At 35.9% G+C, this 26,561-nt stretch overlaps 1 protein-coding gene across 21 annotated transcripts in view; it reads left to right on the top strand.

Moving 5' to 3' along the window:
- CCDC7 (coiled-coil domain containing 7) overlaps positions 1-26,561 on the top strand; it is a 300,965-nt gene that overhangs the window by 16,734 nt on the left and 257,670 nt on the right. For 20 of the 21 annotated variants that reach the window (XM_060006163.1, XM_060006164.1, XM_060006169.1 and 17 more), the window contains 5 exons: positions 7,612-7,632; positions 7,928-7,960; positions 9,495-9,658; positions 17,111-17,172; positions 18,262-18,318. In XM_060006163.1, the coding sequence (XP_059862146.1) occupies positions 7,612-7,632; positions 7,928-7,960; positions 9,495-9,658; positions 17,111-17,172; positions 18,262-18,318 (337 nt within the window). The remainder of the gene's footprint in view (positions 1-7,611; positions 7,633-7,927; positions 7,961-9,494; positions 9,659-17,110; positions 17,173-18,261; positions 18,319-26,561) is intronic. The other variant, XM_060006166.1, reaches the window with a different exon arrangement.

Genomic DNA, 26,561 nt, shown 5'->3' with positions numbered 1-26,561 from the left:
AATTTACCAAGGCTTGATTTGTGACCCAACATATGATCTATCCTGGAGAATGTTCCATGAGCACTTGAGAAGAATGTGTATTCCATTGTTTTTGGATGGAATGTCCTATAAATATCAATGAAGTCCATCTTGTTTAATGTATCATTTAAAGCTTGTGTTTCCTTATTTATTTTCATTTTGGATGATCTGTCCATTGGTGAAAGTGGGGAGTTAAAGTCCCCTACTATGATTGTGTTAGTGTCGATTCCCCATTTATGGCTGTTAGTATTTGCCTTATGTATTGAGGTGCTCCTGTGTGCATAAATATTTATAACTGTTATTCTTGGATTGATCCCTTGATCATTATTTTGTGTCCTTCTTTGACTCTTGTAATAGTCTTTATTTTAAAGTCTATTTTGTCTGATATGAGAATTGCTACTCCAGCTTTCTTTTGATTTCCTTTTGCGTGGAATATCTTTTTCCATCCCCTCATTTTCAGTCTGTATGTGTCTAGGTCTGAAGTGGGTCTCTTGTAGACAGCATATATATGGGTCTTGTTTTTGTATCCATTCAGCGAGCCTGTGTCTTTTGCTTGGAGCATTTAAACCATTCACATTTAAGGTAGTTATTGATATGTATGTTCCTCTTACCATTTTCTTAATTGTTTTGGGTTTGTTTATGTAGGTCCTTTTCTTCTCTTGTGTTTCCCACTTAGAGAAGTTCCTTTAGCATTTGTTGTAGAGCTGGTTTGGTGGTGCTGAATTCTCTTAGCTTTTGCTTGTCTGTATAGCCTTTGATTTCTCCATCGAATCTGAATGAAATCCTTGATGGGTAGAGTAATCTTGGTTGTAGGTTCTTCCTTTTCATCACTTTAAATATGTCATGCCACTCCCTTCTGGCTTGTAGAGTTTCTGCTGAGAAATCAGCTCTTACTCTATGGGAGTTCCCTTGTTTGTTATTTGCTGTTTTTCCCTTGCTGCTTTCAATAATTTTTCTTTGTCTTTAATTTTTTGCAATTTGATTACTATACGTCTTGGCGTGTTTCTCCTTGGGTTTATCCTGTATGGTCCTCTCTGCTTTTTCTGGATTTGGGTGGCTGTTTCCCTTCCCATGTTAGGGAAGTTTTTGACTATAATCTCTTCAGGTATTTTCTCGGGTCCTTTCTCTCTCTCTTCTCCTTCTGGGACCCCTTTAATGTGAATATTGTTGTGTTTAATGTTGTCCCAGATGTCCCTTAGGCTGTCTTCATTTCTTTTCGTTCTTTTTTCTGTTCCGCAGCAGTGAATTCCACCATTCTATCTACCAGGTCAGTTATCCGTTCTTCTGCCTCAGTTATTCTGCTGTTGATTCCTTCTAGTGTATTTTTCATTTCAGTTATTGTATTGTTCATCTCTGTTTGTTCTTTAATTCTTCTAGGTAAATATTTTTTGCATCTTCTCGATCTTTGCTTCCATTCTTTTTCCGAGTTCCTGGGTCATCTTCAGTATCATTTTTCTGAATTCGTTTTCTGGAAAGTTGCCTATCTCCACTTCATTTAGTTGTCTTTTCTGGGGTTTTGTCTTGTTTCTTCATCTGGTACATAGCCCTCTGTCTTTTAATCTTGTCTGTCTTTCTGTGAATGTGGTTTTTGTTCCACAGGCTGCAGAATTATTGTTCTTGCTTCTGATGTCTGCCCGCTGGTGAATGAGGCTATCTAAGAGGCTTGTGTAAGTTTCCTGATGGGAGGGACTGGTGGTGGGTAGAGCTGGCTGTTGCTCTGGTGGGAAGAGCTCAGTAAAACTTTAATCTGCTTGTCTGCTGTTGGGTGGGGCTGTGTTCCTTCCCTGTTGGTTGTTTGGCCTGAGGTGACCCAACAGGGGAGCCTACCCAGGCTCTTTGGTGCGGCTAATGGTAGACTCTGGGAGGGCTCACGCCAAGCAATACTTCCCAGAACTTCTGCTGCCAGTGTCATTGTCCTCACGGTGAGACACAGCCACGCTCCGCCTCTGCAGGCGACCCTCCAACACTAGCCAGGTAGGTCTGGTTCAGTCTCCTGTGGCGTCACTGCTCCTTCCCCTGGGTCCTGATGCGCACACTACTTTGTGTGTGCTGTCCAAGAGTAGAGTCTCTGTTTCCCCGAGTCCTGTCGAAGTCTTGTAATCAAATCCCACTAGCCTTCAAAGTGTAATTCTCTAGGAACACCTGCTCCCATTGCCAGACGCCCAGGTTGGGAAGTTTGATGTGGGGCTTGGAACCTTCACTCCAGTGGGTGGACTTCTGTGGTATAAGTGTTCTCCAGTCTGTGAGTCACCCACCCAGCAGTTAGGGGATTTGATTTTACTGTGATTGCGCCCCTCCTACCGTCTCATTGTGGCTTCACCTTTGTCTCTGGATGTGGGGTATTTTTTTTGGTGAGTTCCAGTGTCTTCCTGTCGATGATTGTTCTGCAGTTAGTTGTGATTCCCAGAGATCTCACAAGCGGGAGTGATAGCCCGTCCTTCTACTCCGCCATCTTGAACGCAGCCTCTCCTTTAGCTTTTGAGCATGTTTAAGACGGTAGATTTAAAGTTTTTGTCTACTAAATCCAATATGTGAGTTTCCTCAGGGACAATGTTTGTTTATTTTTCCAAGGAATTAGTCGTACTTTCTTGTTCTTGTGAATGCTTCATAAGTTTTGTTGAAAACTAGACATTTTTAATTTTATAACTCTGGACATCAGATTTTCCTCTCCTCAAATTTTATTCTTATTTCTTGCTGTATTGATTGTTTAGTGATTTTCCTAAACTATTATTTTATAAAATAGATTTTATTTTAAGAGTAGTTTTATGTTCTCAGCAAAGCTGTGCAGATAGTACGGAGAATTCCCATATACCCCTTTTTCCCACTTGCACAACCTCCCCTACTATCAACATTGTGCACCAGAGTGATATCTTTTTTATGAATTATGAACCTATATTGACAGCATTATCACCCAAAGTCCATCGTTTACATAAGGTTTCCTCTTGGTGGTGTACATTCTGTGGGTTTTAACTAATGTATGATGACATGCATCACAATGATGCTATCATACAGAATAGTTTCACTGCCCTAAAAATCCTCTCTGCTCCACTTATGCATCCCTCCCTGCCCCCTAAAAATCCTGGAAGCTTCTGATTTTTATGTTTCCATATTTTTCCTTTTTTACCATGTTGTATAGTTGGAATTATACAGTTTGGAGTGTTTTTGGATTGGCTTATTTCACTTAGTAGTAAGGATTTAAGATTCCTATATGTCTTTTCATGGATTGATAGCTCGTTTGTTTTTAGTGCAGAATAATCCATTGTCTTGTGCCACAGGTTGTTTATCTATTTACCTACTGAAAGGCAGCATGCTTCCTTCCAAGTTTCAGCAGTTACAAATAAAGATGCTATAAACATCTGTGTGCAGGTTTTTTTATGTGTATAAGTTTTCAATTCATTTGGGTAAACACCAAGTAGTAAGTGTATGTTTAATTACTAAAAAAAATCCCTCAAAACTTGGCCCCATCCCCAGAATTTTTAACTCTCAAGCTTGTCCATGCTGAGCCTGCAGCGATTCACCATTTACACTTTAGGTTTTTGTACCCCAGTACTGTGGAGGTTTGTGCTCACAGATTTCTGCTCCAGTAATTTGTGATCTTCTGTATTGCCTGTCTCTCCAATTTTGGAGGCCATAGTTTTTGCTCTGTGACTTTAGTTCTGTGATAGATTTAAGCAGATTTGTTGATTTTTAATTTGTTCAGCTTTTTACTTGTTGTTAGGACAATGTGGTGGATCTAGGCTTCTTACGTGCCAAATTGGAAAATAGAAATCTAAACTGTTTTTCAAGTTTGTAGTTTTTGTTGTGTTTCATCTCTCAGGTTTCTGTTCCTATAGATGTGGTCAACTAGTGGGTTTGACAGAGATTTCCTTAAGTGCCTGGAGCCACAAAAACATAAAGAAAAGGAGAAAAAAAAATTCTCCTGGCATTTGAAGACTGGCTCTGTTTTGAGGCACTTCTTTAAAACTTAGCCAGGCTGTTTACAGAACTGCCTTAGCCTTAATTTTCTACTTATGTGGAGCTAAAGACCAGGCAGAGGTGAAAGTTTAGTGTCTACTACGATATTTTCTGAGCATGAGTCCTGCTCTGGGCAAGTGTGTAGCTTACTAGATTCCCCCTAATATATGGGAATTTCAAAATCCTTATTTTTCCAAAGTAACTCTCTCCCGTTTTTACTTCTAGGCTTTGACATGTATATTGTTTGCCTCAGCTATAATCATTTTCTCCAGGGAGCAGTGGCTTGTTTAACTACCTTTCAGTTTTTTTGAGGAATACTGTCCACTTCGCTGGTTTTCTGCCCTGAGAGAGTTCTGAGATGAAACAAAGGTAAAAGCTACAAGTCCTTCAAGGAACCTCTAGACAGGACAAAACAGAAAAACACAATTCCTCTTTTTTCCTCCAGAACTGTAATATATACCCACACCAGGAATGGAGGCTGCTGTCTTTAAGACTGCCAGTGCTCTGGGGAAGTGGGTGGGGCAAGGCTAAGTTTAAATGCCGCAAAGGTCTCCTAGCATGTTTAACCTGCATTTTTCTTGATCCATCACTATTTGGCTCCTGTAAAGCCTTCAGTGTTTCCCAGAGTTTTCACAAAGTTGATTGTAACAGTTTTTGCTCACTTTTTCTTCAGTGTTTTCTGTGGAGGATAGGCCCTTGGAACTCCCTACAGCCATTTTTGCTGTCATCACTCCCTAATTCCCCAAATAGGTTTATCTTTCTGGTGGAAATTTGCAACTGACTGTGAATTTTATATAGAAGTTAAATGGACCAAGAATAACCAAGTGAGTTCTGAAGACAAAGAACAGGTGAGAGGACTTGCCCTAGCAGATATCAAGACTTGTTAGAAAGCTATATGAATTATGGTGTGTGCTTTTGGTGCAAGGTTAGATAGACCAATGGAATTGAATAAAGGCTCAGAAATAGACCCTTTTATATATGGAAAATTTTATTAATGATAGAGAAGTAGTAGCATAATAAATGGCCCTGGAACAGTGGTTATTTATAAGATAAAAAAAGTTTATTCTTTATCGTATATACAAAAATCATTTTCTGATGGACTAAAGACCTAATAAAAAATCAAAAGCAATAACATATTTAGAAACAGATATAGGAGGCTGTCATTATGACCTGGAGCAAGGAACAATTACAGAAGAATATATAAGTCATAAAGGGAAAGATTGCTAAATTCAACTATATTAAAACCTCTATTGTGTAAAAAATTCATAAAGAGAAGTGCAGAAGTTTCAAATAGCCGAAAATACTTAGATCACATATATCAGACAGAGGAAATCCAGAGTATATAGATAACATTTACCTGTCAATAAGTATAAGGTAAATCAATACAAGATGCTCAAAGGAGATAAAAAAGGTGTTTGCAAAGGAGGAAATACAAATAGCCCATAAAAATATCAAGATGTATTCTACCCTTTTAGTAATTTTTAGTATCCAGGGAATGTGATTATGGATGTTACCATCATAAAAAAGTAAAATGTTGACTTTTAAACAAGGTTTTATAAAATTCTTCCATTGAGTGCATATTTCCTTCCAGTACTGCCCAACATTGTTCTACCTTTTCCCACACAGTACTCTTCAAAAATATTCTTATACTTACTTCATATTTCTCCCATTTATCTGTACTTCAGTTTGCCTTCTGCCCCCAGTGCCTACTGAACTAGCCATCTGAAGATAGTAATGACTCCCATAGTGTTAAATCAAGTGTGCATCTTTCTTGACACCTCAGCAGATTTGACATTGTTGACCATTTTGTTCTTGAAGTGCCTTTCCCTTGGCTTCTGTGACACCCTGTGTCTATCTGGTATGTCAGTTTCATATTACTATTACTTTCCTTTTTTTTTAAACATTATGCTATCTATCTTCTCTTTAGGAAGCTTTTTATAACAGCTACATTAAATGCCAGCCCCATTAACAACAATTTTGTAGAGTAGGGTATTTCCTTGTTACTTTGCTTATAGTTTTTTCTTGTGTTCATTTGCTGAGATTAACTTATTGTTTTGCTAGGTTAGAATGTGTGGTAAAATAGTTTCTAAATCTCTGAATTCTTGCAAATAGTTTCATTTTGGCTTCACATTTAAATGATAATATCTTTAAAATTAGAATGGAGGTTTAATATTTCCCCCAAGAACTTTATAGATGTTGCTCCGTAGTATCATAGAAGTTTTTTTTCTGCTTAGTGTTGTGTCTAATGTTGGTTTTCCTCACTTCTGGGCAATTTTCATATTCCACTTATTTTTATCAATAATGTCCTACATTCAGCAGTACCAGTAATAATTGATGGTGTGTTATTGATGGTTCAGTAGTTAAGAAAGCCACTGTTCTCTAGGCTTTAAGTGGTTTAAGTAATTGTAGAACCCTGACTGCAATGAGTGGATGAATTGATACATACAAGGGATTCCCATTACGTTCCCAGACAGTAAAGGAGATTTTGAGAACCTTGGAATCTCTCCAGATAGTGGAAAGAATGACTTTATTGCAAGGTAGTATGCCTTATTGGACATTACTTTCTAAATCCTTATACAGCTGAAAATATTTTCCTTCAGATGTGGACATTAATTTGCTGTGGTATGTTTTCTTGAGGGTCTCAGCCCTTTTTGCTTAGACCTATGCTTTCTTATTACTTAGTGCAGTGATTCTTAAACTTTAGCATGCAAAGGAATCAACTGGAGGGATAGATAGTTTAAATACAAATTACTGGTCCTACTTACTAGAGCTTTGGAGTCAGTAGGCTGGGGTGGGGCCTAGTAATCTGCATTACTAACAAATATGGTTGTTTAGGTGATGCTGATGCTTTTGGTTGTGGTGTCACAGTTTTTGAACTGTTGATCTAGAGTTAGTGTCAAAGAAGAGAAATTTAGACTAGCCTGATTTTTTTCAGTTAAGCAACTTTTCTTCTGCCTGAATGCATGTAATAAAATTTTTCTTTAATAATGTAATTCAAAACTTTTATTTGGTTGTAATAGAGTGGGTTTGGTTGTTTTTTGTGGCAAATGTAATCAGGTTAGCATTACATTTAGTAAATGGTAAATATTGGTAGTTCGGACCGTGTGATAGGTTTTGTATATTCATATTCTCTCATAATCTCCCAAACCAGTTCTTTGCATTTTCCATTTAAAAAATCAAGTAGTAGTGTAATATTTTATATCTTGATTCTTAGACCTTTTAGCATAGCAAAGTTATATTGAAGAAATAATATTCATAAGATAATGCTTTTCATTATTGTACTCTCAGCTCTATGAAACAAATAATGCTCTTCTGAGAAGAACTTAAATTTTATTTCTTACCTATATTAAGAAAATATATGAAATCATATATGTGAATTAGTTTGGGTTTTTTTAATGTAGATCTGTAACAATGGAAGATTCTTTTTCTTTTCTAGAACTAAGTTGTCTATGCAAGATGTACTAAAAACTCTGTAAATATAAAAATATTGTGATTGGATTATAGATTTATAGTTATATTTTAGAAACTTGTGTATTTTGGTGATTGAAAATTTCAAGAGACTTGAATTAAATATTTTATTATATCATACATTGTGAGGAACTTTATTTTTAAATGTTTTCATTAAAACTTTATTTTCAGATTTTGGAATCTCTTTTTAAGGTATGTTCAATATATTGCCTACTAAAATTTAATACAGAAATACATATAAGTGAAAAAGCGTTTTCTAAGTTTTGAGGAAGTAAAAATACTCCCAAACTTGCTGCTATATATATTTAAAAATTTTACGTTTCAGTTACATGTTGCCTTAGCCCCATTCTGAACCCTAAGATAAAATGATGTTTGGTGTAGGACTAATATTTGATACACACACACACACACACACACACTCATTTATTTCACTGCAGAAATTGACTTGTCAATATTGTTTCCTTTCTGTTCCTTCTTTTATTTAAAGTGGTTTCAGCGACAGGTCAATCAGATGGAAGAGGTAAGTGTAGCATTTCTTGTTAATTAAGTTAATATTTTGTCTCATTTGAAAACCAGTTTGAGGTATAAGTTAAAAATTTTTAATAACCATTGGTTATAATCTTTTGATTTAGGTAAAGAAGGAATAAATGGGTAGACTAAAATGTTTCTTAGTGATTTATATACAATACTCCTGCATGTATGTGGTCTACTCTGAATTTGACCCATTCTTTCTCCTAAAATTGAAAAATGGAAAATTAATTATTATTCTTTCCATAATTTACACAAAATAGTAAATAAGTGGCAGGACAAAACTTATCAACTTAAATATTTCTCCTGTATTTAAAAAGTCATGCATAATATGATATATGCTTATTCATAAAATTATATATTTGTTTTCTTTAAATTTAATGTTATTTTAATGAGTTTTTTATACTTTTATTTTCACGTGCTTTGCCACCAGTTTGAGAAATACTGGTCTCTATCCTAATTTTGGAAAAGATTTTATGTATGCTGTTAATACAGCAGAATGATTTCCAGGATAGCCTTAGGGAATTAGAGAATTATTCTAGTTCTACCTTGGCTATGTTTGTGGTTTAGTCCTTAAAGTTCTGGGAAAAGCTGCCTGTGGGGAATGTGCCATGCCAGGGACCTTGCCAGGAAACCATCCATAGGGGTGGTGCTGTTGAAATTTGCTGGAGGTGAGTACTACTAGTTACACTGTGTACTGCCCTAGGATTAAGCAGAGAGATGACAGAACTTGGAAGAAAAGCTTCTTCCTCCTCTAGTGTCTAGGGCCCTCTGCTGACAAAAGTTAACATCATGCTGCCTGTCAAGACAGAAATGTTCCACTACTATAAACAGGACAGTGAAGAATGGATTTTAGATGAGAGGCAATAAATTGATAATTGTAGCTGATTGCTATGTCACTTTTTAGGTTCAGTTTATGATTGATGTCCTCTTATTAGGGATCTTGCCCTTGTCCATAGAGTATTCACACAACTTCAGCTTCCCTTCCACCTGTTCTGCATCCCACAGTCTCAGACTTCCAGTACATTACCCAGTACTTACTTCCTGCTGTTATATCTTAATCCCATTCAGGTAACCATTACTAAAGTGAAGTCTCTGTTTTAAATTCCCAATGTTAGAATTTCTATTTGCTATGTCCTAAGACTATGGCTTGACTACTTTTCTTTTTTCAGCTCTTCCTCCCATCATAAGGATTAGAGTTCTCTTTTAAATATTTTGAATTGCCTTTAACTGATCCTGTTATAATTGTTATTTAACTTGCTTAAAATTCTTATATATTAAAATAATAAACAGAAGATTGAATTTGAGCTCTGACATGTAAAAGCCAACACTTAGCTATAATTCTGTTGCTAGGCAATTGCTCATATAATTTCACTAATATTGTGAAATATTAGTATGTGATTATAGCTATAGATAGATAAGAATAATATAATATTTATATATGATAAATGAAATGATGAAATTTCTTTGAGGTATGGGAGAAAAATGAGTATTTCCTAAGTAACTGGCTAATTTTATTATTTTAGATAAGTAGAGGTCAAACTTTTTCAGCAGAGTTTCCAGCACCTGATAAAACAGTCAGTTTAAGCATTGCACAAATAGTAAAGCAGATGCACAAACTTGAAGAACTGAAAAATCGCCTTAAAGAAAGGTCTAAATTCACCTTCAAAGACATGTCATCTAAACCCAAGTAAGTAAAATGTAAGAGTTAAAAGAATTAAACAGTAAGAGTGGGTATATAATTAGTAATGAATGGAAGATAATGGTTCAGATTTTATACTATACATAGAGCTTCTAAATCAAATCAGAAGATCTAGCCAGCTCGTTCCTGTTTGAAATTTTTAATAGTTTGAAATGGGACTAGGCACGTGTGGCTATGAAAATTAAAGTTCAGTTAAATTTAATTAAAAAACCAATTCTTTAGTCACACTAGCCACATTTCAAGTGCCTAGTAGCCACATGTGCCTGTTGTTTGAAAGTTCTATTGGACACTGCTGGCTTTGAAATATCTGGCTTATAAACTCTTCTCTCAGTTTGATTAGGTAGCTTCCTTAATATATTTAAGGTGTAGTGAAATAGTTCATTGTTCAAGAACACCATCTTTAAAAATTGCACAGGGACAGGGATATGTTCCAAAGATTAAATTTGTACTTTTTAGTTGAGAAAATCCTTTTTTTGGTAGGTGGGAGGAAGATTCAGATGAATGATTACAAGAATACTTCCATTATCTGTTGACACTCATGTTTGATATTTGAGGTTTATCTGTCTTGAAATTAAATAGATGAATAAATCATCATCATAGAATATCTTCAGTGATATTTTGCACCTCCATAGTTATTTTTTCTTGTGGTGAGAACACTTCAGATCTACTCTTTCAGCAAATTTCAGGTATACAGTACAATGGTATTATGAACAGTAAACACCATGCTAATGTTCTAAGCATTAGATCTTTAGAACTTATTCATCTTATAACTGTAAGTTTGTACTTTTTGACCAACATCACCGCATTTCCCCAATCCCCCTCAGCCCCTGGCAACCACCATTTCTGCTTTCTGGTTCTAAGAATATATGTATATATCTCATTTTGTTTATCCATTCATCTATTGATGGTTACTTTCATATCCTGGTTATTGTAAATAATGCTGCAATGAACATATCAACATTGGGGAGAATATATATTTTTGAATTAGTTTTTTTGTTTTCTCTGGAAAAATACCCAGAAGTGGAATTACTAGATCATATGGCAGTACTATTTTTAATTTTTTGAGGAACCTCCATATTGTTTTCCATAGTGGCCACATTAGTTTGCATTTCTATCAACAGTGCATGAAGGTTCCCTTTTCTGCACATCCTTGCCCACAGTTATTTTTTTGGTCTTTTGGATGATAACCATTCTGACAGTTGGGAGGTGACTTCTCACTGTGGTTTTTGATTTGCATTTCCCTGATGATTAGCAGTGTTGAGCCTCTTTTCATGTGCCTGTTGGACATCTGCATGTCTTCTTTGAAAGAGTATTTATTCAGGTCCTCTGCCCATTTTTAATTGAATTGTTTTTTTGCTATTGTATGAGTTCTTTGTATATTTTGAATTTTAGCCTCTTACTAGATATATCATTTGTGAATGTCTTATCCCATTCATTAGGTTGCCTTTTTGTTTTGTTTTGCAAAGCTTTTTTTTTTTTTTTAGTTTGATATAATTTAACACGTTTATTTTTGCTTTTGTTGCCTTTGTCTGGGGACAGAGATCCAAAAAAATATTACTAAGACCACTGTCAAAGAGTTTACTGCCTGTGTTTCTTCTAGCATGTTTATGGTTTCAGGGTTTATATTTAAGTCTTTAATCCATTTTGAGTTTATTTTTGTATATGGTGTAAGAAAGAGGTCTAGTTTCATTCTTTTTCATGTAGCTGTCCAGTTTTTCCAACACCATTTATTGAAAAGACTGTCTCTTCCCCATTGTATATTCTTGCATCCTTTGTTGTAGAAAATTGACCATATAAGCATGGGTTCATTTCTGGACTTTCTATTCTGTTCCATTGATCCATGTGTCTTTTTTTGTGCCAGTACCATACTGTTTTGATTACTATAGCTTTGTAGCATAGTTTGAAATCACTGAGCGTGATACTGCTAGCTTTCTCAAGATTGCTTTGGTTCTTTGGGTTTTTTGTGTTTCCATAAAAACTTTAGAATTATTTGTTCTGTGAAAAATGCCATTGGTACCTTGATAGGAACTGCAGTGAATCCATAGATTGCTTTAGATTATTATGGGCACATTAGCAACATTAATTCTTCCAATCTATGAGAATAGTATATCTTTCCATTTATTTGTGTAATCTTAAATTTCTTTCATCACTTTCTTAGTTTTCATAGTACAGGTCTTCCACCTCCTTAGTTAAATTTGTTCCTAGGTATTTCATTAGTTTTGATGCAATTGCAAACGGGATTGTTTTCTTAAGTTCTCTTTCTGATAGAGCTTTATTAGTGCATAGAAATGCAACAGATATCTGTATATTAATTTTGTATTTTGCAACTTTACTGAATTATTAGTCCTAATAGTTTCTTGGTGGAGTCTTTAGAGTTTTCTATGTATAGTATCATATCATCTGCAGTCAGTGACAGTTTTAAGTCTTCCTTTGCAGTTTGGATTCCTTTTATTTCTGATTGCTGTCTGATTCCTGTGGCTAGAATGTCCAATATTATGTTGAATAAAAGAGGCTAGATTAAGCATCCTTGTCTTGTTCCTGATCTCAAACTATTCCAAACTTGAAAAGGTCCTGACAGGAAATAAATGGAAGACTCTTTAGGTCTTCTTAAAAAAAAATGGGTTTTATTCTGATTATCATTGGGGAAGGTTTTGAGCAGAGCGTAACATGATCTGACATATGTTTCAAAAGGACCATTCTGACTGCTGTGTTGAAAATTGACTATACAGGGTCAGGAGTAGAAATGGGGAGTCTAGTTGGGAGACTTTTGCAGTAATCCATGGAAGAGATGATGGTGGTTCAGATCAGGGTAGTGGTTGTGGTGGAGTTGGTGAGCTTTGAGATTCTGGACATACTTTTTTTTTTTTTTTGCGGTACGCTGGCCTCTCACTGTTGCGGCCTCTCCCGTTGCAGAGCACAGGCTCCAGACGCACAGGCTCAGTGGCCATGGCCCATGGGCCCAGCCGCTCCGCAGCATGCGGGATCCTCCCGGACCGGGGCACGAACCCGTGTCCCCTGCATCGGCAAGCGGACTCTCAACCACTGCGCCACCAGGGAAGCCCCGAGATTCTGGACATACTTTGAAGGTGGAGTCAGTAAACTCTCCTGATGGATTGGATATTGTGTGTGAGAGGAAAAATAGCCAAGAATGAGTTCAAGACTTTTGACTTGAGCAGCCAGAAGGATGGAATTGATACTACTTTCACTGGGGTAGGCTGTAGGTGAAGCAAGTTTTGAGGAGGCAGATCAGGGGTTCTGGTTTGAAGATACTGGAAATTCTGAGTTGCCAGAAATGTTGTTAGGCATATTTGAGGGAGCCACTACATATATGTTTTGGTGTTCGGGAGAGAGGTGTGAGTTGAAAATAGGAATTGGGATGCCGTTTACATATGGATGGAACTTAAGGGTAGATATATAGTGAAGGGAGTGAGTGTAAATTGAGAAGAGAGGACCAGGGACTGATCCCTGGGGCCCTTCCAACATTAAGAAGTCTGGGACAAAAGGAGGGGCTAGCAAAGGGGAATGAGGAGTGACCTAGTGAGGCAGAAAGAAAACCAGTAAATGTGCTGTCCTGTAAGATAAATGAAGAAGGAAGACTATGCAAAGGGACTGTCAATGATGTCAGATGCTGTGGGTGAGTCAAGAAGATTAGGACTAAGAACTGACCAGTGGATTTAGAAAGGATGTCATTTGTTGACCTTGAGAAGAGCAGTTGTTATGAGAAATCTCTGGACAGAGGGCAGTTGGGGACAGTAGCCATAGACAATGCTTTGGAGTGGTTTTGCTGCAAAAGGGGGAAAAGAATAGCATAGTAGCTGGAGGGAAGTGGGGACAAAATAAGGCTCTTATAAATTAGGAAAAATAACAATGTTTGTATGCTAATAGGAATGACCCATTAGACAGGAAAAGATTTATGATATAAAGAGTCAAAGAGGAATTGCTGGGGCAGCATCCTTGAATATGTGAGTGGAGATGAAATAGGGGCTTGAATAATTATGTATGAAACCAGGTAGGAAGGCAAAGTATCAGGGTACAGATGCTGATACAGGGTAGATGTGGTGTAGAAGCCTGTGGAAGTTCTTTTGGTTGGTTTAGTCGTCTAAGGGAAGTAGAAAGAAAGGTTATCAGGTGAGAGTGAGGATAGGATAGGAGTTTTGAGAAGAGAGATGAGGATTTGTAATAGTCACTAAATGGAAGAGTGAATGGACAGGGACATATCTTTTGATTACCTGGTGATATTGAAGGCCTACTTGAAATCATGCATTTGGAGTAAGATGTCTCTTTAATACTGTTGTCTCTGTTCAACCAATTTAGTTACCCAGTTATTTCTAATATCCTGTCTGTTGTAATGAATCATTCATAAAATCACCCTTAGCCAGCCATATAGAGTGCAAGAAACTATTTTACTATGGTATCAGATATTTTAGGAAAATGTATAATTTTATTTTACTTAGTTTAACAGGAATCTTTAGTATAGCTTTATTTCCTTGGTTTGCTGTAATTTTTATCCATTGCTTTGCTGCCAGCCCTTCTTAGTCTATTCCCTTCTTTATTTGACAGTTCTACTCTGCTTTTATTTCCGGTCCTTTTTTTTTTTTTTTTTTTTTTGCGGTACGCGGGCCTCTCACTGTTGTGGTCTCTCCCGTTGCGGAGCACAGCCTTCGGACGCGCAGGCTCAGCGGCCATGGCTCACGGGCCCAGCCGCTCCGCGGCATGTGGGATCTTCCCGGACCGGGGCACAAACCCGTGTCCCCTGCATCGGCAGGCAGACTCTCAACCACTGCACCACCAGGAAAGCCCTCCAGTCCTTTTTAAAGTTTCCTTTTTAACGTTTTTTTGATACTAGAAAAAAAATGGTGTGCATGTGTGTGTGTATGTAATTTATATTCTTCAGGCATATACTGTCTTGTTCTTGGTGGTAATACTAAAAATATGAAGAACCAGGATAATATGGGCACCAACTTATTAGAATAAATATTAGCAGTGAAGCAGGGTTCTGTATACCATTTGTTGTGCTGAAGATTACTCCTTTAGGTGCTGGATCCTGGGAAGGTCAAGGGGTGAGGGCAGTTGGCAGACACTTGATTGGCTATTTACCCATTTACCATGGGGCAGAGCTATTTACCGATTGGATCAGGAGAATTTCAGTGTTACTGTCATACCAGTATATGAATATCTGTATGAGTATCAGACCTTTTCTCCCTTAGCAAGAAGTCAGCCTGAACAGAATTCATATTTTGAGATGTCTCACTTAGTAGATCTGAGTTATAATCTTTATAAACTTCATAATCTGCCCAGTTCTTTCCAGTTCATTCCGCTAAACTTCTTCGGTACTTTCTACCCCTTTCATTGTTGTATCTTAAAAACTATTTTTTAAACATGCTTTTGTTTACATTATTGGCAAGCAGTCAGGCAGCCCCAAAGTGGCAGCACAGTGGCAGCTATGAGATTGGCTTGTCATACTTCCAAATATTAGGCTGGTACGGAGACAGTGGGCACAAATGGTGTTGAATTACTTATACAGACAGCAAGAACAAGGTCAGCATGGTGTCAGCTCCCTGTGTTCCTAGTTCCACAGGACGACACAGAGCAGCAGGGACCAGATGACAGGCCACACAAGCGATTTGTTGCTCTGCCATGAAGGAGCAAAATGTAAACTACATCCATGCAGCTTTATAGTTTTTTTTAAATTATTTTTTATTGGAGTAGAGTTGATTTACAATGTTGTGTTAGTTTCTGCTGTATGCAGCTTTATAGTCTTAACAGAGGGCTTCAACTGGGCTGTAAAGAAGAGAGGGGTAGAAAGCTCTGTGCTCAACTGAAATTAGGGAGACAGATGAGAAGTGAGCTTGTGTTAGTCTTCCACAAGACAGGAATGGAAAACTGCCTCATGGAGACTCTTCACCAGGCTTATCTTCTCTTTCTGCAGCAGAAATTTCAGGGCATTCTACTATGATTTGGGTCTGACTGCTGTCAAGCCTTTGTGGATCTGTGTAATGTTGATAGAGTGCCATGGTAGAGCTCTTCCCTTATAGCATTGATTCTCAAATGGGGGATACTTTGTGCCCCAGAGGACACTTGTATGTAGACATTTTGGTTGTCACAACTAGGAGTGGGAGAATGCTACTGGCACTAGGTAGAGGTCAGAGATGCTGCATTGTAAAATGCACAGGACAGTCTCCCACAACAAAGAATTATCCAGTCTAAAATGTTGGTAGTGCCGGGGTTGAGAAACCCGTCCTACAGTGATCTCTTCCTTTGTTACTTCTTTCTTGTCCCCTATTGTTTGGCATCAAATAATATACCTAATAATTTTATTATGAATTAATAATTAGTTACCAATTTAACTTAATAAGCTATTAATTTAATCATTCACGTGTAAGTTTTCCTGTCAAGACTGTCACTTCCTCAAGATCAGAACCAGTCATGCACATCTACATATTTCCTATCACATGTAATAAACAGTAAATAAATGTGAGTAATTTTTATGAATACCTGAATTAAATCAACTCCAAGTCATTTGTTCCCCTATCCCTAACCATATCTAGTATACTAACTTATCCAAGTAAAACTTTACATTTATAAACAACCTTTTTTTTTGCATTAAACATACACAAAACCCTTTTATTTTACAGTGTTAAAATAGAAAGTACCCATAATTAGGATGGGCTACTATTTATTATGCAGTTACTTTATTGATCTCTCCATCTGTCAATGACTAGACTTAAAGGAATGAAGGCAGTGATACTTGAGTTGGCTTCAGTGGGAGCTGCATAATAGAGCCTTGGTTCAGAGGTTCAGATATATTAACCTGAGCTATCTATTGTGAGGCGTGAAATTAATTTCAGGCCATATATTAATATTAATACCTGAAATTTACATGTCTGATATGTGCTAGGTATTTTCCTAGTAACTTTACATGTGTTCTTTGGTCCTTACAACTATAATACTTTATGAAATAAGTACTCTAATACCCCAATTTTGATAGATGAAGAAACTGAGGCTCAGGTTAAGTGACTTACCCAAGGCCACATATTTAGTAAGTGGGTAATTTACAACAGGTTTTGAGCCAAGCAATTTGACTCTAAAACTTGTGCTCTTAACAATTGATTACACCATTAATAATATATTGGTAAAAAGAAATCTCATGGTTCTACCAAATACAGTTTTATTATTTTTGTTTCTGTTGTTGTTGGTATACCTAATTATGTTCATGGAATACACAGAATTCATAGAATTACATAGTTTGACTTTTTTACTTGTTTTCTTGCTACTAGATAATTTACCTTAATGTCTGTGAATAAAGGTTAAAGAACATGTTAAATTTTATTTTACAAACTGCATATGTCTAGAGAGCATATATTCTAGTTCTTAAGTGTAATTTAAATGCTTAATCTTTGATAATAAATAAGTATGTTTTATTTATTGAAATCTTAACAGGGATAGTGAAATTCCACCAGAAGAAGTGCAAACTTATGAAACTGTACTGCAGAAAATTGAAGGTGATAATATTTTATACAAGTCCAGCCTTTATAGGGTTTCCTAAATGCACCAACATTTTGAGACTTAAAGTTTAAAAATTTATAGCCATAAAAATTATACAATGATAAATTCAAAGATATTCAATAGCAGTTGATATTTTCAATAAAAGTTCTTATTATGTTCCAGATTCTGGGAGTGTATAAAATGAATAACACTTGGTTATTACCCTCAAAATCCACAACATAGTAAGGATACAAGCACATTATGTATCATTTTAATATAGTGTAATGCATGATAAAGGTATGTGTAATTTGCAGTGAGTCCATAGAACGCCAGCTTGTTCAACCTGAGGGAGTTATTTAGGTTTTATGCAACCTTGAAGGATGAATAGGACTTTGTCAAGTGAAGATGGGAGATATGTGGTACTCTAAGAAGAGGGTATAGCATGAGAAACAGTATAAATAGGGAAATACCACTGGAATGGTTATAAAGTGTGAAGTAATAGGTAGGGGTAAGATAAGAAAGAGCCTAGGCAGAGGGATTAAATGCTTTAGGAATACTTTCTTTTTTCCCCCATATATAATAGGGAATCATTGAAGATTATTTCTAGGGAAGTGACATGTTGAATTTTACTTTAGAGAGATTATTCTGGCCACATTAAGAAGCTAGATTTGGAGATTGAGAGTAGGAGATGGAAGTTACTGCTGTACCTTAAATGTGTGATAAGTGCCTATATTAGAGCACAAATAAAGAAAGGAAAAGGGGAATATTTGAGAAATATTTACTGGATAAAATTGGCAAAACATGGTGATTGGATATGAAAGGAAGGGAGATTAGATGATGGTAACATTAGCTAGGAGAATATAAGAGGAAAAACAAGTTTTGTTGAGAAAATGATGAGTTCATATCACTCAGTTGTTACACACATTTTTTTAGATGTTACACTTTGTTGCCTGATTGGGAAGGTCTACAGTTGTAGACAGCTCAGTTGTTTTTCTTAAAATTTTTGTTCTCTTGAATGAGTTATTAAAATAAAAACTATAAAATTTAAACTCAGTTAATAAATATAATTCATATTGAAACTCATGACAAATTCCCTGTTATTTCAGAATTCATAAAAACACACTCAACTGAAGAAATGACAGGTGTTTCTGCGACTGAGCCACGTAAGTTTCCACTCATTAAGCATCTTTGTATTAATAACTTCTGTTGAGTGTATTAATTTCTATAATTTTCTATAATTTAAAGTAATAATTATGAAGTTACAACATAAATTCCCTGGAGTTTGGAGCCATACAGTTGAGCTGGCGATCAAGCAAATACTGAAATTCCTAGTTAGCTACTTGCTACCAAAAACAGACTCATTTTTAAAGAGTAACATGTTATTACTAGGAATGGAGGATTTTTTATTGTGATGAGAATATGCTACAAAAATGTTTCAGAGGTGGTAGGCCTTTGAGGTGGAGCAGTGATAAATTTAAGAGGTCATTTGCACGTCTTGTTACTATGAATTATAGATTATCTCATATATACTGGTGGTTTGACCGCAGCTGAGTACCTATCAGTTCGTGAATATAAAGAGCTGCTAGAACTCAAACTTCTAGAATTCAAACTTCTGACTACTTGTCAACAGAAAGGAGAAACTACCTTGCTTATGTCTTAATACTGGAGAGAATTTTGAAACAATCATATAATGTATACTGTGGAATATATTTTTAGAAGTAGAAAATAAGATTTGGTTGAAAAAAGTTGATGGAAATCCTTCCCTCTTTCAAATTCAGCTTTAAACCCTAACGTTGCCATGTTTAAATGAAGGGTAGCTATACATTCTACATTACTCCCAAAACCTATAGAAGCTTCTGATCTGAGGCAGCCCTGCCTGACTAGGTGGGGTAGAAAGGTGTCTAGAGCTTTGGAGTAGATAGTAAAAGCCTCTCTCTGCATCAAGGGGAACCCTCTGCACATGTGTGCAGCTCTGTCTCCCTCAATCTGTGCAGCTGTCTTCCGTCTAATACTGTGCCCTGTGAATTCTAGCTGCTTTGGCCTCCCCAGGCTCTAAACTTTGTCTCTGAACTCATGGAAACCAGTAAACTTTGTCTGGGTTTCCCTTCCTTATGCTGTGGCCTGGAAACTCCAGGCAGTAAGCTGGGGTCATCATAGAGCCATCCTTTGTTTTCCTTCTGTGAGGAATTACTGCATTGCACCTTCTGTTTTCCAGTGTCTGAATATTGCTGTTTTATATATTTTGTCCAGTTTTTAATTGGTTTAAAGTGAAAAGGTAACTCTGGTCCCTGATGAGCCATCATGGACAAAAACAGAAGTCTCTGTGCCCACTTGTAGGCCAGTGGAACACATTGTCCAATCACAAAACCAAGTTCTAAAATAATAAAGTATAATAGTAGAAATTTTACTCATATTTTTTAAGGGAAGCAGAGGACAGGGTTACATTGTACAATGTGGAGAAAACCCTTTTGCAAATTCCTCAGTTTCTTTTCCCATGGCAGCTGTCTCAGTCCCTGGGCTCCACTGGTATATGTCTACTCTTTCTCAGTACTGCCTGTTCACTTGTATACTCTTTTTCTCTTAAAAGTACCCTTTTTCATCTTCTCCAGTGAAATTTATTCTGTTCTTCCCTTCTCATTCCCTAAATTCTATTAGATTCCATAGCCTAATCAATAAGACAAAAGCTACCTTTGAATTTCATTCTGTTTTTTGTACTATCATTTAATCTTGATGTTGCTTCATTTCATAATTAATGAACTCTTGTTTTAGAGAAGTTTTAGGTTTATAGAAAAATTGAGCAGAACGTACAGAGTTTACACATACCCATTTTCCACCCCACTCCTCACACAAAATTTCCTCTGTTATTAAATTTTGCATTAGCGTGGTACATTGGCTAAAACTGATAAACCAGTATTTATACATTATTATTAACTAAAGTCCATAGTTTACATTGGGTTCAATCTTTGTGTCATACAGTTCTATGGATTGTGACAAATGCATAATGTCATGTATTCACCATTACAGTATCATACAGAATAGTTTCACTGCCCTGAAAATCCCATGTTCTCCCTATTCATCTCTCCCTCCATCCACTGAATCCCTGGTAACCACTAATCTTTTTGTTGTCTCTAGAATATTGCCTTTTCGAGAATATCATATATTTGAAATTATGCAGTCTTTCTTTTACTTAGCAATACGCATTTAATGTCTCTCCATGTCTTTTTATGCTTTTATAGCTCATTTATTTTTATTGTTGAATAGTAATCTGTTATATGGATGTACCATAGTTTATCTATTCATCTGTTGAAAGACATCTATGTTGCTTCGAAGTTTTTGCAATTATGAATAAAGCTACTATAAACAAAGGTGTTTCTACAGACAGAAGATTTTCAGTTCATTTGGGTAGATACTAAGGAGTACAATTGCTAGATCATATAGTAAAAGTATGTTTAGTTTTGTAAGTAATTGCCAAGCTGTCCTTCACAGGGACTGTATCATTTTGCATTTTTACTAGAAACGAGCATGAGAATTTCTGGTGCTCTACATCTTTGTCAGCATTTGATGTCAGAATTTTGGATTTAAGACATTTTAAAAGGTGCATAGTGTTATATCATTTTTTAAATTAAATTTTATCTCATTGTTTTAATTTGTGATTCCCTAATGATATATAATGTTGAGCATCCTCTCATATGTTTATTTGCCATCTGTATATCTTTGGTGAGGTATTTGTTCAGATCTTTTACCTATTTTTAAATGGGGGGATCATTTGCTTCCTTATTGTTGAGTTTTAAAAGTTCTTTGTATATCTTTGACACAAGTTCTTCATCAGATATGTGTTTTGCAAAGATGTTTTTCTCAGTCTGTGGTTTATATTTTCATTCTCTTAACGGTGTCTTTTGCAGAGCAGAAGTTTTGAATTTTAATGAAGTTGAACTTTTCTTTCATGGATTGTGCTTTTGTTGTTGTGCCTAAAAGTCATCTTCAAACCCAATGTAACCTGGACTTTTTCCTATGTTATTTTCTAGAAATTTCATAGTTTTGCCTCTTATATTTAAATCTATGATCCATTTTGAATTGAGTCTGTGTCTAAATTAATTTTTCTTGCATGTGAATGTACAGTTTTTCTAGCACTATTTGTTAAAAAGACTAACCTTTCTCCATTGAATTGCCTTTGTTTCTTTGCCAAAAATCAGTTGACTGTATTTGTGTGGACCTATTTCTGGGATCTCTGTTATGTTCCATTGATCTGTTTTTCTGTTCTTTGCCAATACCATACTGTCTTGATTACTGTAACTTTTTTTATTTTTAAAGCTGTGGTTTTCTTTCTTTTTTTTTTTTTGAAGATGTTGGGGGTAGGAGTTTTTTAATTAATTAATTAATTTTTGCTCTGTTGGGTCTTTGTTTCTGTGAGAGGGCTTTCTCTAGTTGTGGCAAGCGGGGGCCACTCTTCATCGCAGTGCATGGGCCTCTCACTATCGCGGCCTCTCTTGTTGCGGAGCACAGGCTCCAGACGCACAGGCTCAGTAGTTGTGGCTCACGGGCCTAGTTGCTCCGCGGCATGTGGGATCCTCCCAGACCAGGGCTTGAACCCGTGTCCCCTGCATTAGCAGGCAGATTCTCAACCATGGCGCCACCAGGGAAGCCCCTGATTACTGTAACTTTATAGTAAGTTTTTGAAGTTGGATAGTGTCACTCCTCCAACTTTGTTCTTCAGTATTGTATTCTATTCTTTGGATCTGTTGCCTTTTCATTTAAAGTTTAGAATCAATTTGTTGATACACTCAAAATCACTTGCTGGGTTTTTGTTGTTGTTGTTGTTTTTGTTTTTCCATGCTGTGTGGCATAGGGGATCTTAGTTCCCCAACCAGGGATCGAACCTGCACCCCCTGCAGTGGAAGCCTGGAGTCTTAACCACGGTCCGTCAGGCAAGTCCACTCCCTTTTTTTTTTTTTTTTTGCTTGCTGGGTTTTTGATTGGGATTGCATTGAATCTACAGATCAAATTGATGAGAACTGATGTCTTAACAGTAATGAGTCTTCCTATCCATGGATATGGAATATCTCTCCATTTATGTGTATCTTCTTTGATTTTTTTCATGAGATAGTTTTTTTCTTAATATATATCCTGTACATATTTATTTAGATTAATACCTAAGTATTGAGTTTTTTGGTACTAATGTAAATGGTGTGTTTATAATTTCAAATTCTACTTGTTTATTGTTGGTATATAAGAAAGGAATTGCAATTTACTTCTGTATATTACTCTTGTATGCTGTAATCTTTCTGTAATCACTTACTCATTGCAGATTTTTGGTGATTCTTTGGGAATCACCGTTTTTATACAGGCAGTCATGCCATCTGTGAAAAAAGACAACTTTACTTCTTCCTTCTCAAACTTTATACTTTTTCTTTTCTTTTCTTGTATTATTGCATTAGCTAGGACTTCTAGCATGATGTTGAGTAGGAGTGGTGAGAAGGAACATCCTTGTCTTATTCCTGATCTAGGGGGAAAGCATTTAGTATCTTACCATTAAGTATGGTGTTAGCTGTAGGTCACAGACTTAGAAAACAAACTTATGGTTACCAAAGAGAAAAGGTGGGGGGAGGGATAAATTAGGAGGTTGGGATTAATATATATACACTACTATATATAATATAATCAACAAGGACCTAGTGTACAGCACAGTGAACTCTACTCAATACTCTGTAATAACCTTTATGGAAAAAAATCTGAAAAATAATAGGTATATGTATAACTAAATCACTTTGCTGTATACCTGAAACTAACACAACATTGTAAATCAACTATACTCCAATATAAAATAAAAATGTTAAAAAAGTATGGTGTTAGCTGTAGGTATTTTGTTTGATTTTCTTTATCAAGTTGAGGATGTTTTATTCTGTTTCTAGTTTGCAAAGAGTTTCATGAATGGGTATTAGATTTTGTCATATGCTTTTTCTGTATCTTTTGAAATGATCATATGGACTATTGATATGATAGGTATATTAGCTGATTTTCAAATATTGACCCAGCCTTGTATAGTTGGGATAAATTTCACTTGGTTGTGGTGTATAATTTGTCCCATACCTTGTCAGATTAAATTTGCTAATATTTTGTTGGGGTTTTTGCATCTGTGTTCATGAGAGATATTGGTGCGTGGTTATCCTTGTTTGGTAATGTCTTTGTCTTGTTTTAGTATTAGAGTAATACTGGCCTCATAAAATGAGTTAGGAAATGTTTTTCTGCTTCTGTCATCTGAAATAGATTGTAGATAACTGGTATAGTTTTTCCTATAGGTTTGGTAGAATTTGCCAGTGCAGTTATCTGATCCTGGTGCTTTCTGTTTTGTAAGGATATCAAATTATTGATCCAGTTTATATAAGATATATATTCTATTAAGAATATCTTTTTCTCCTTGTGTGAGTTTTGGTAAATTGTGTCTTTCAAGGAATTGATCCCTTTCATCTAAATTATCAAATTTGTTGGCATAAGTTTTTCATAATCTTTTTTATTATTTTTTGATGTCCATGGGATCTGTTGTGATGTCCCCTCTTTCATTTCTGATGTTAGTAATTTGTGTCATATCTCTTTTTTCTTAGTTAGCTTACTCATTTTCTTGATTTTTTTCAAAGAATCAGCTTTTGGTTTAATTGATTTTCTGTAATTTCCTGTTTTCATTGATATCTGCTCTTATTTTTATTTCTTTTCTTCTGCTTACTTCAGATTTAATTTGGTGTTTTTTTCCTAGTTTCCGAAGGCAGAAGCTTAGATTATTGATTTAAGATCTTCCTTCTGTTGTGATGTATTCATTAAATGCTATAAATTTCCCTTTTACTGCATTTCACAAAATTTGATGTTACATTTTCATTTTAATTTAGTTCAAAATGTATTTTAGTTTCTCTGAGACTTCTTTGTCATATGTGCTATTTAGTAGTATGTTACCTAATCTCCAAAATATTTTCATGTTGTCTTTCTGGTACCGATTTTTTTTTTCCTGGGACCTAACTATATATTGTCTGCAACTTTAAATATAAAGTTAATAATAAATAATAATAAAGATAATGGTAACATTTACCAAAAGAAAGCAGGAGTACCTATATTAATTTGAACAGAGCAGACTTTGGAGCAAAAAAAATTTATTAAGAATAAATAGGGGTGTTTAATGCTAAATGAGTCAGTTCTGCAACAAGACACAGTAGTCTTCAATGTGTATGTGCCTAACAACAGAGTGTCAAAATAAGTGAGGCAAAAACTGATCGACTGCAAGGAGATATATATGAACCCACTATTATAACTGGAGACTTCCACACCATTCTATCAGAAGTAGACAGATGCAGCAGGCAAAAAATTGGTAAGGACTTAGTGAACTCAACAACACCATCATTCAGCTGGATAAAATAGACCTCTATAGACTACTTCATGCAACAAGAACAGAATATACATTATTCTCAAGCTCACATGGTACATACACCAAAATAGATCATATTCCAGGCTATAAAATACACCTTAACAAATTAAAAAATAGAAATCATATAATGTCTGCCTTCAGACCCCAAAACAATTAAATTAAAAATCAGTACCAGAATGGGAATTCCCTGATGGTCCAGTGGGTAGGACTGCATGCTTTCACTGCTGAGGCCACAGGTTCAATCCCTGGTCAGGGAACTAAGATCCCTCAGGCTGTGTGGTGTGGCCAGAAAAAAAAAGTCTGACAACAGTAAGTGTTGACAAGGATATGTAACTGTGAGTGAGGTATACATCGGCACAATCACTTTGAAAAATAGCTTTTCTTTATCTAATTAAGTTGTGGATGTGCATACCTTTAAACTCTTTTTCTTTTTAACAGCTTTACTGAGATATTATTCACATACAACATTGTACAAGTTTAAGGTGTTTATCATAACAATTTGATACACATATATATTGTGAAGTGCTTACCAAAATAAGGTTTTTTACATACCCTTTATCTAACATAATTACCATTTTGTTGTTGGCATTGTTATGGAGAGAATATTAAAGCTCTGCTCCCATAGCAACTTTCAAGTATACAATACAGTATTAACTGTAGTCAGCATGCTGTGACCTTAGGTCCCTGGAACTTAATCATCTTATAACTGAAAGTACTCTTTGACCAATATTTCCCAATTTTCTCCACCCCACAGCTACTGGCAATCACCATTATGCTCTCTGTTTCTGTCATTTCAGTGTTTTTAGATTCTACGTATAAGGAAATTATACAGTATTTGTCTTTCTCTGTCTGACTTATTTAACTAAGCATAATTCCCTCAAGGTCCATCCATGTTGTTGCAAATGGCAAGACTTCCTCTTTAATGGCTGAATAATATTCCACCGTGTGTGTGTGTGTGTGTGTGTGTGTATTTATCCATTCACTTGTCTGTGGACATTTGGGTTGTTTCCATGTCTTTGCTATTATAAATAATGCTGCAGTCAGAGTTCCTTGGTGGTCCAGTGGTTAGGACTCATGGCCTGGGTTCAATCCCTGGTTGAGAAACTAGGATCCCACAAGCCATGCAGTGTGGCCAAAAAAATGCTGCAATGGACACAGGAGAGCAGATGTTGCTTTGAGATAGTGATTTCATCTTCTTTGGATACATACCCAGAAGTGAGATTGCTGGATCATATAGTAGTTTTATTTTTCATTTTTCAAGGAACCTCCATACTGTTTTCCATAGTGGCAGTACCAGTTCACATCCCCACCAGTGGTGCATCAGGGTTCCCCCTTCTCCACATCCTCATCACCATTTGTTATCTCTTGTCTGTTAGATAATAGCCGTTCTAACAGGTATGAGGTGATATCTCATTGGGTTTTCATTTGCATTTCTCTGATGATCTGTGTAGCTGAGTACCTTTTCACGTACCTGTTGGCTATTTGTATGCTTTCTTTGGAAAAATGTCTATTCAAGTTCTCTGCTCATTTTTTAATCAGATTATTATTTTTTTGCTATGGAGTTTTATGAGTTCTTTATGTAGTTTGGATATTAACCCCTTATCAGATATATGGTTTACAGATATTTTCTCCCATTCGGAAGGCTGCCTTGTCAATTTGTTGATGGTTTCCTTTTCTGTGCAGAAGCTTTTTAGTATGAAGTAGTTTCACTTTTTAAAATATATATATATTTCATTCTATTCTTCAGCTTGAAAAGTTGTTTGATTCTTTTTTATGTTTTCTATCTCTTTGTTGAACTTCTCAGTTGTTCTTGTATTATTTTCCTAATATCATTAAATTGTTTTTTTGTGATCTCCTAGCTCTCTGAGCATATTCAGAACAATTATTTTGAATTCTTTGTTGGGCGCTTCCTGTATCTTCATTTCTTTGGGACCAGTTACTGGAGGCTTAATGTATTCCTTTGTTGGAGTCATGTCTCCCGGATTTGTTGTGATCCCT

This window comes from Delphinus delphis, chromosome 2, assembly GCF_949987515.2.
Source record: "Delphinus delphis chromosome 2, mDelDel1.2, whole genome shotgun sequence".
NCBI classification, from domain to species: Eukaryota; Metazoa; Chordata; class Mammalia; order Artiodactyla; family Delphinidae; genus Delphinus; species Delphinus delphis.
The sequence above is the reverse complement of the archived record's forward strand: the minus strand, read 5'-3'. Positions and strand labels throughout refer to the sequence as shown.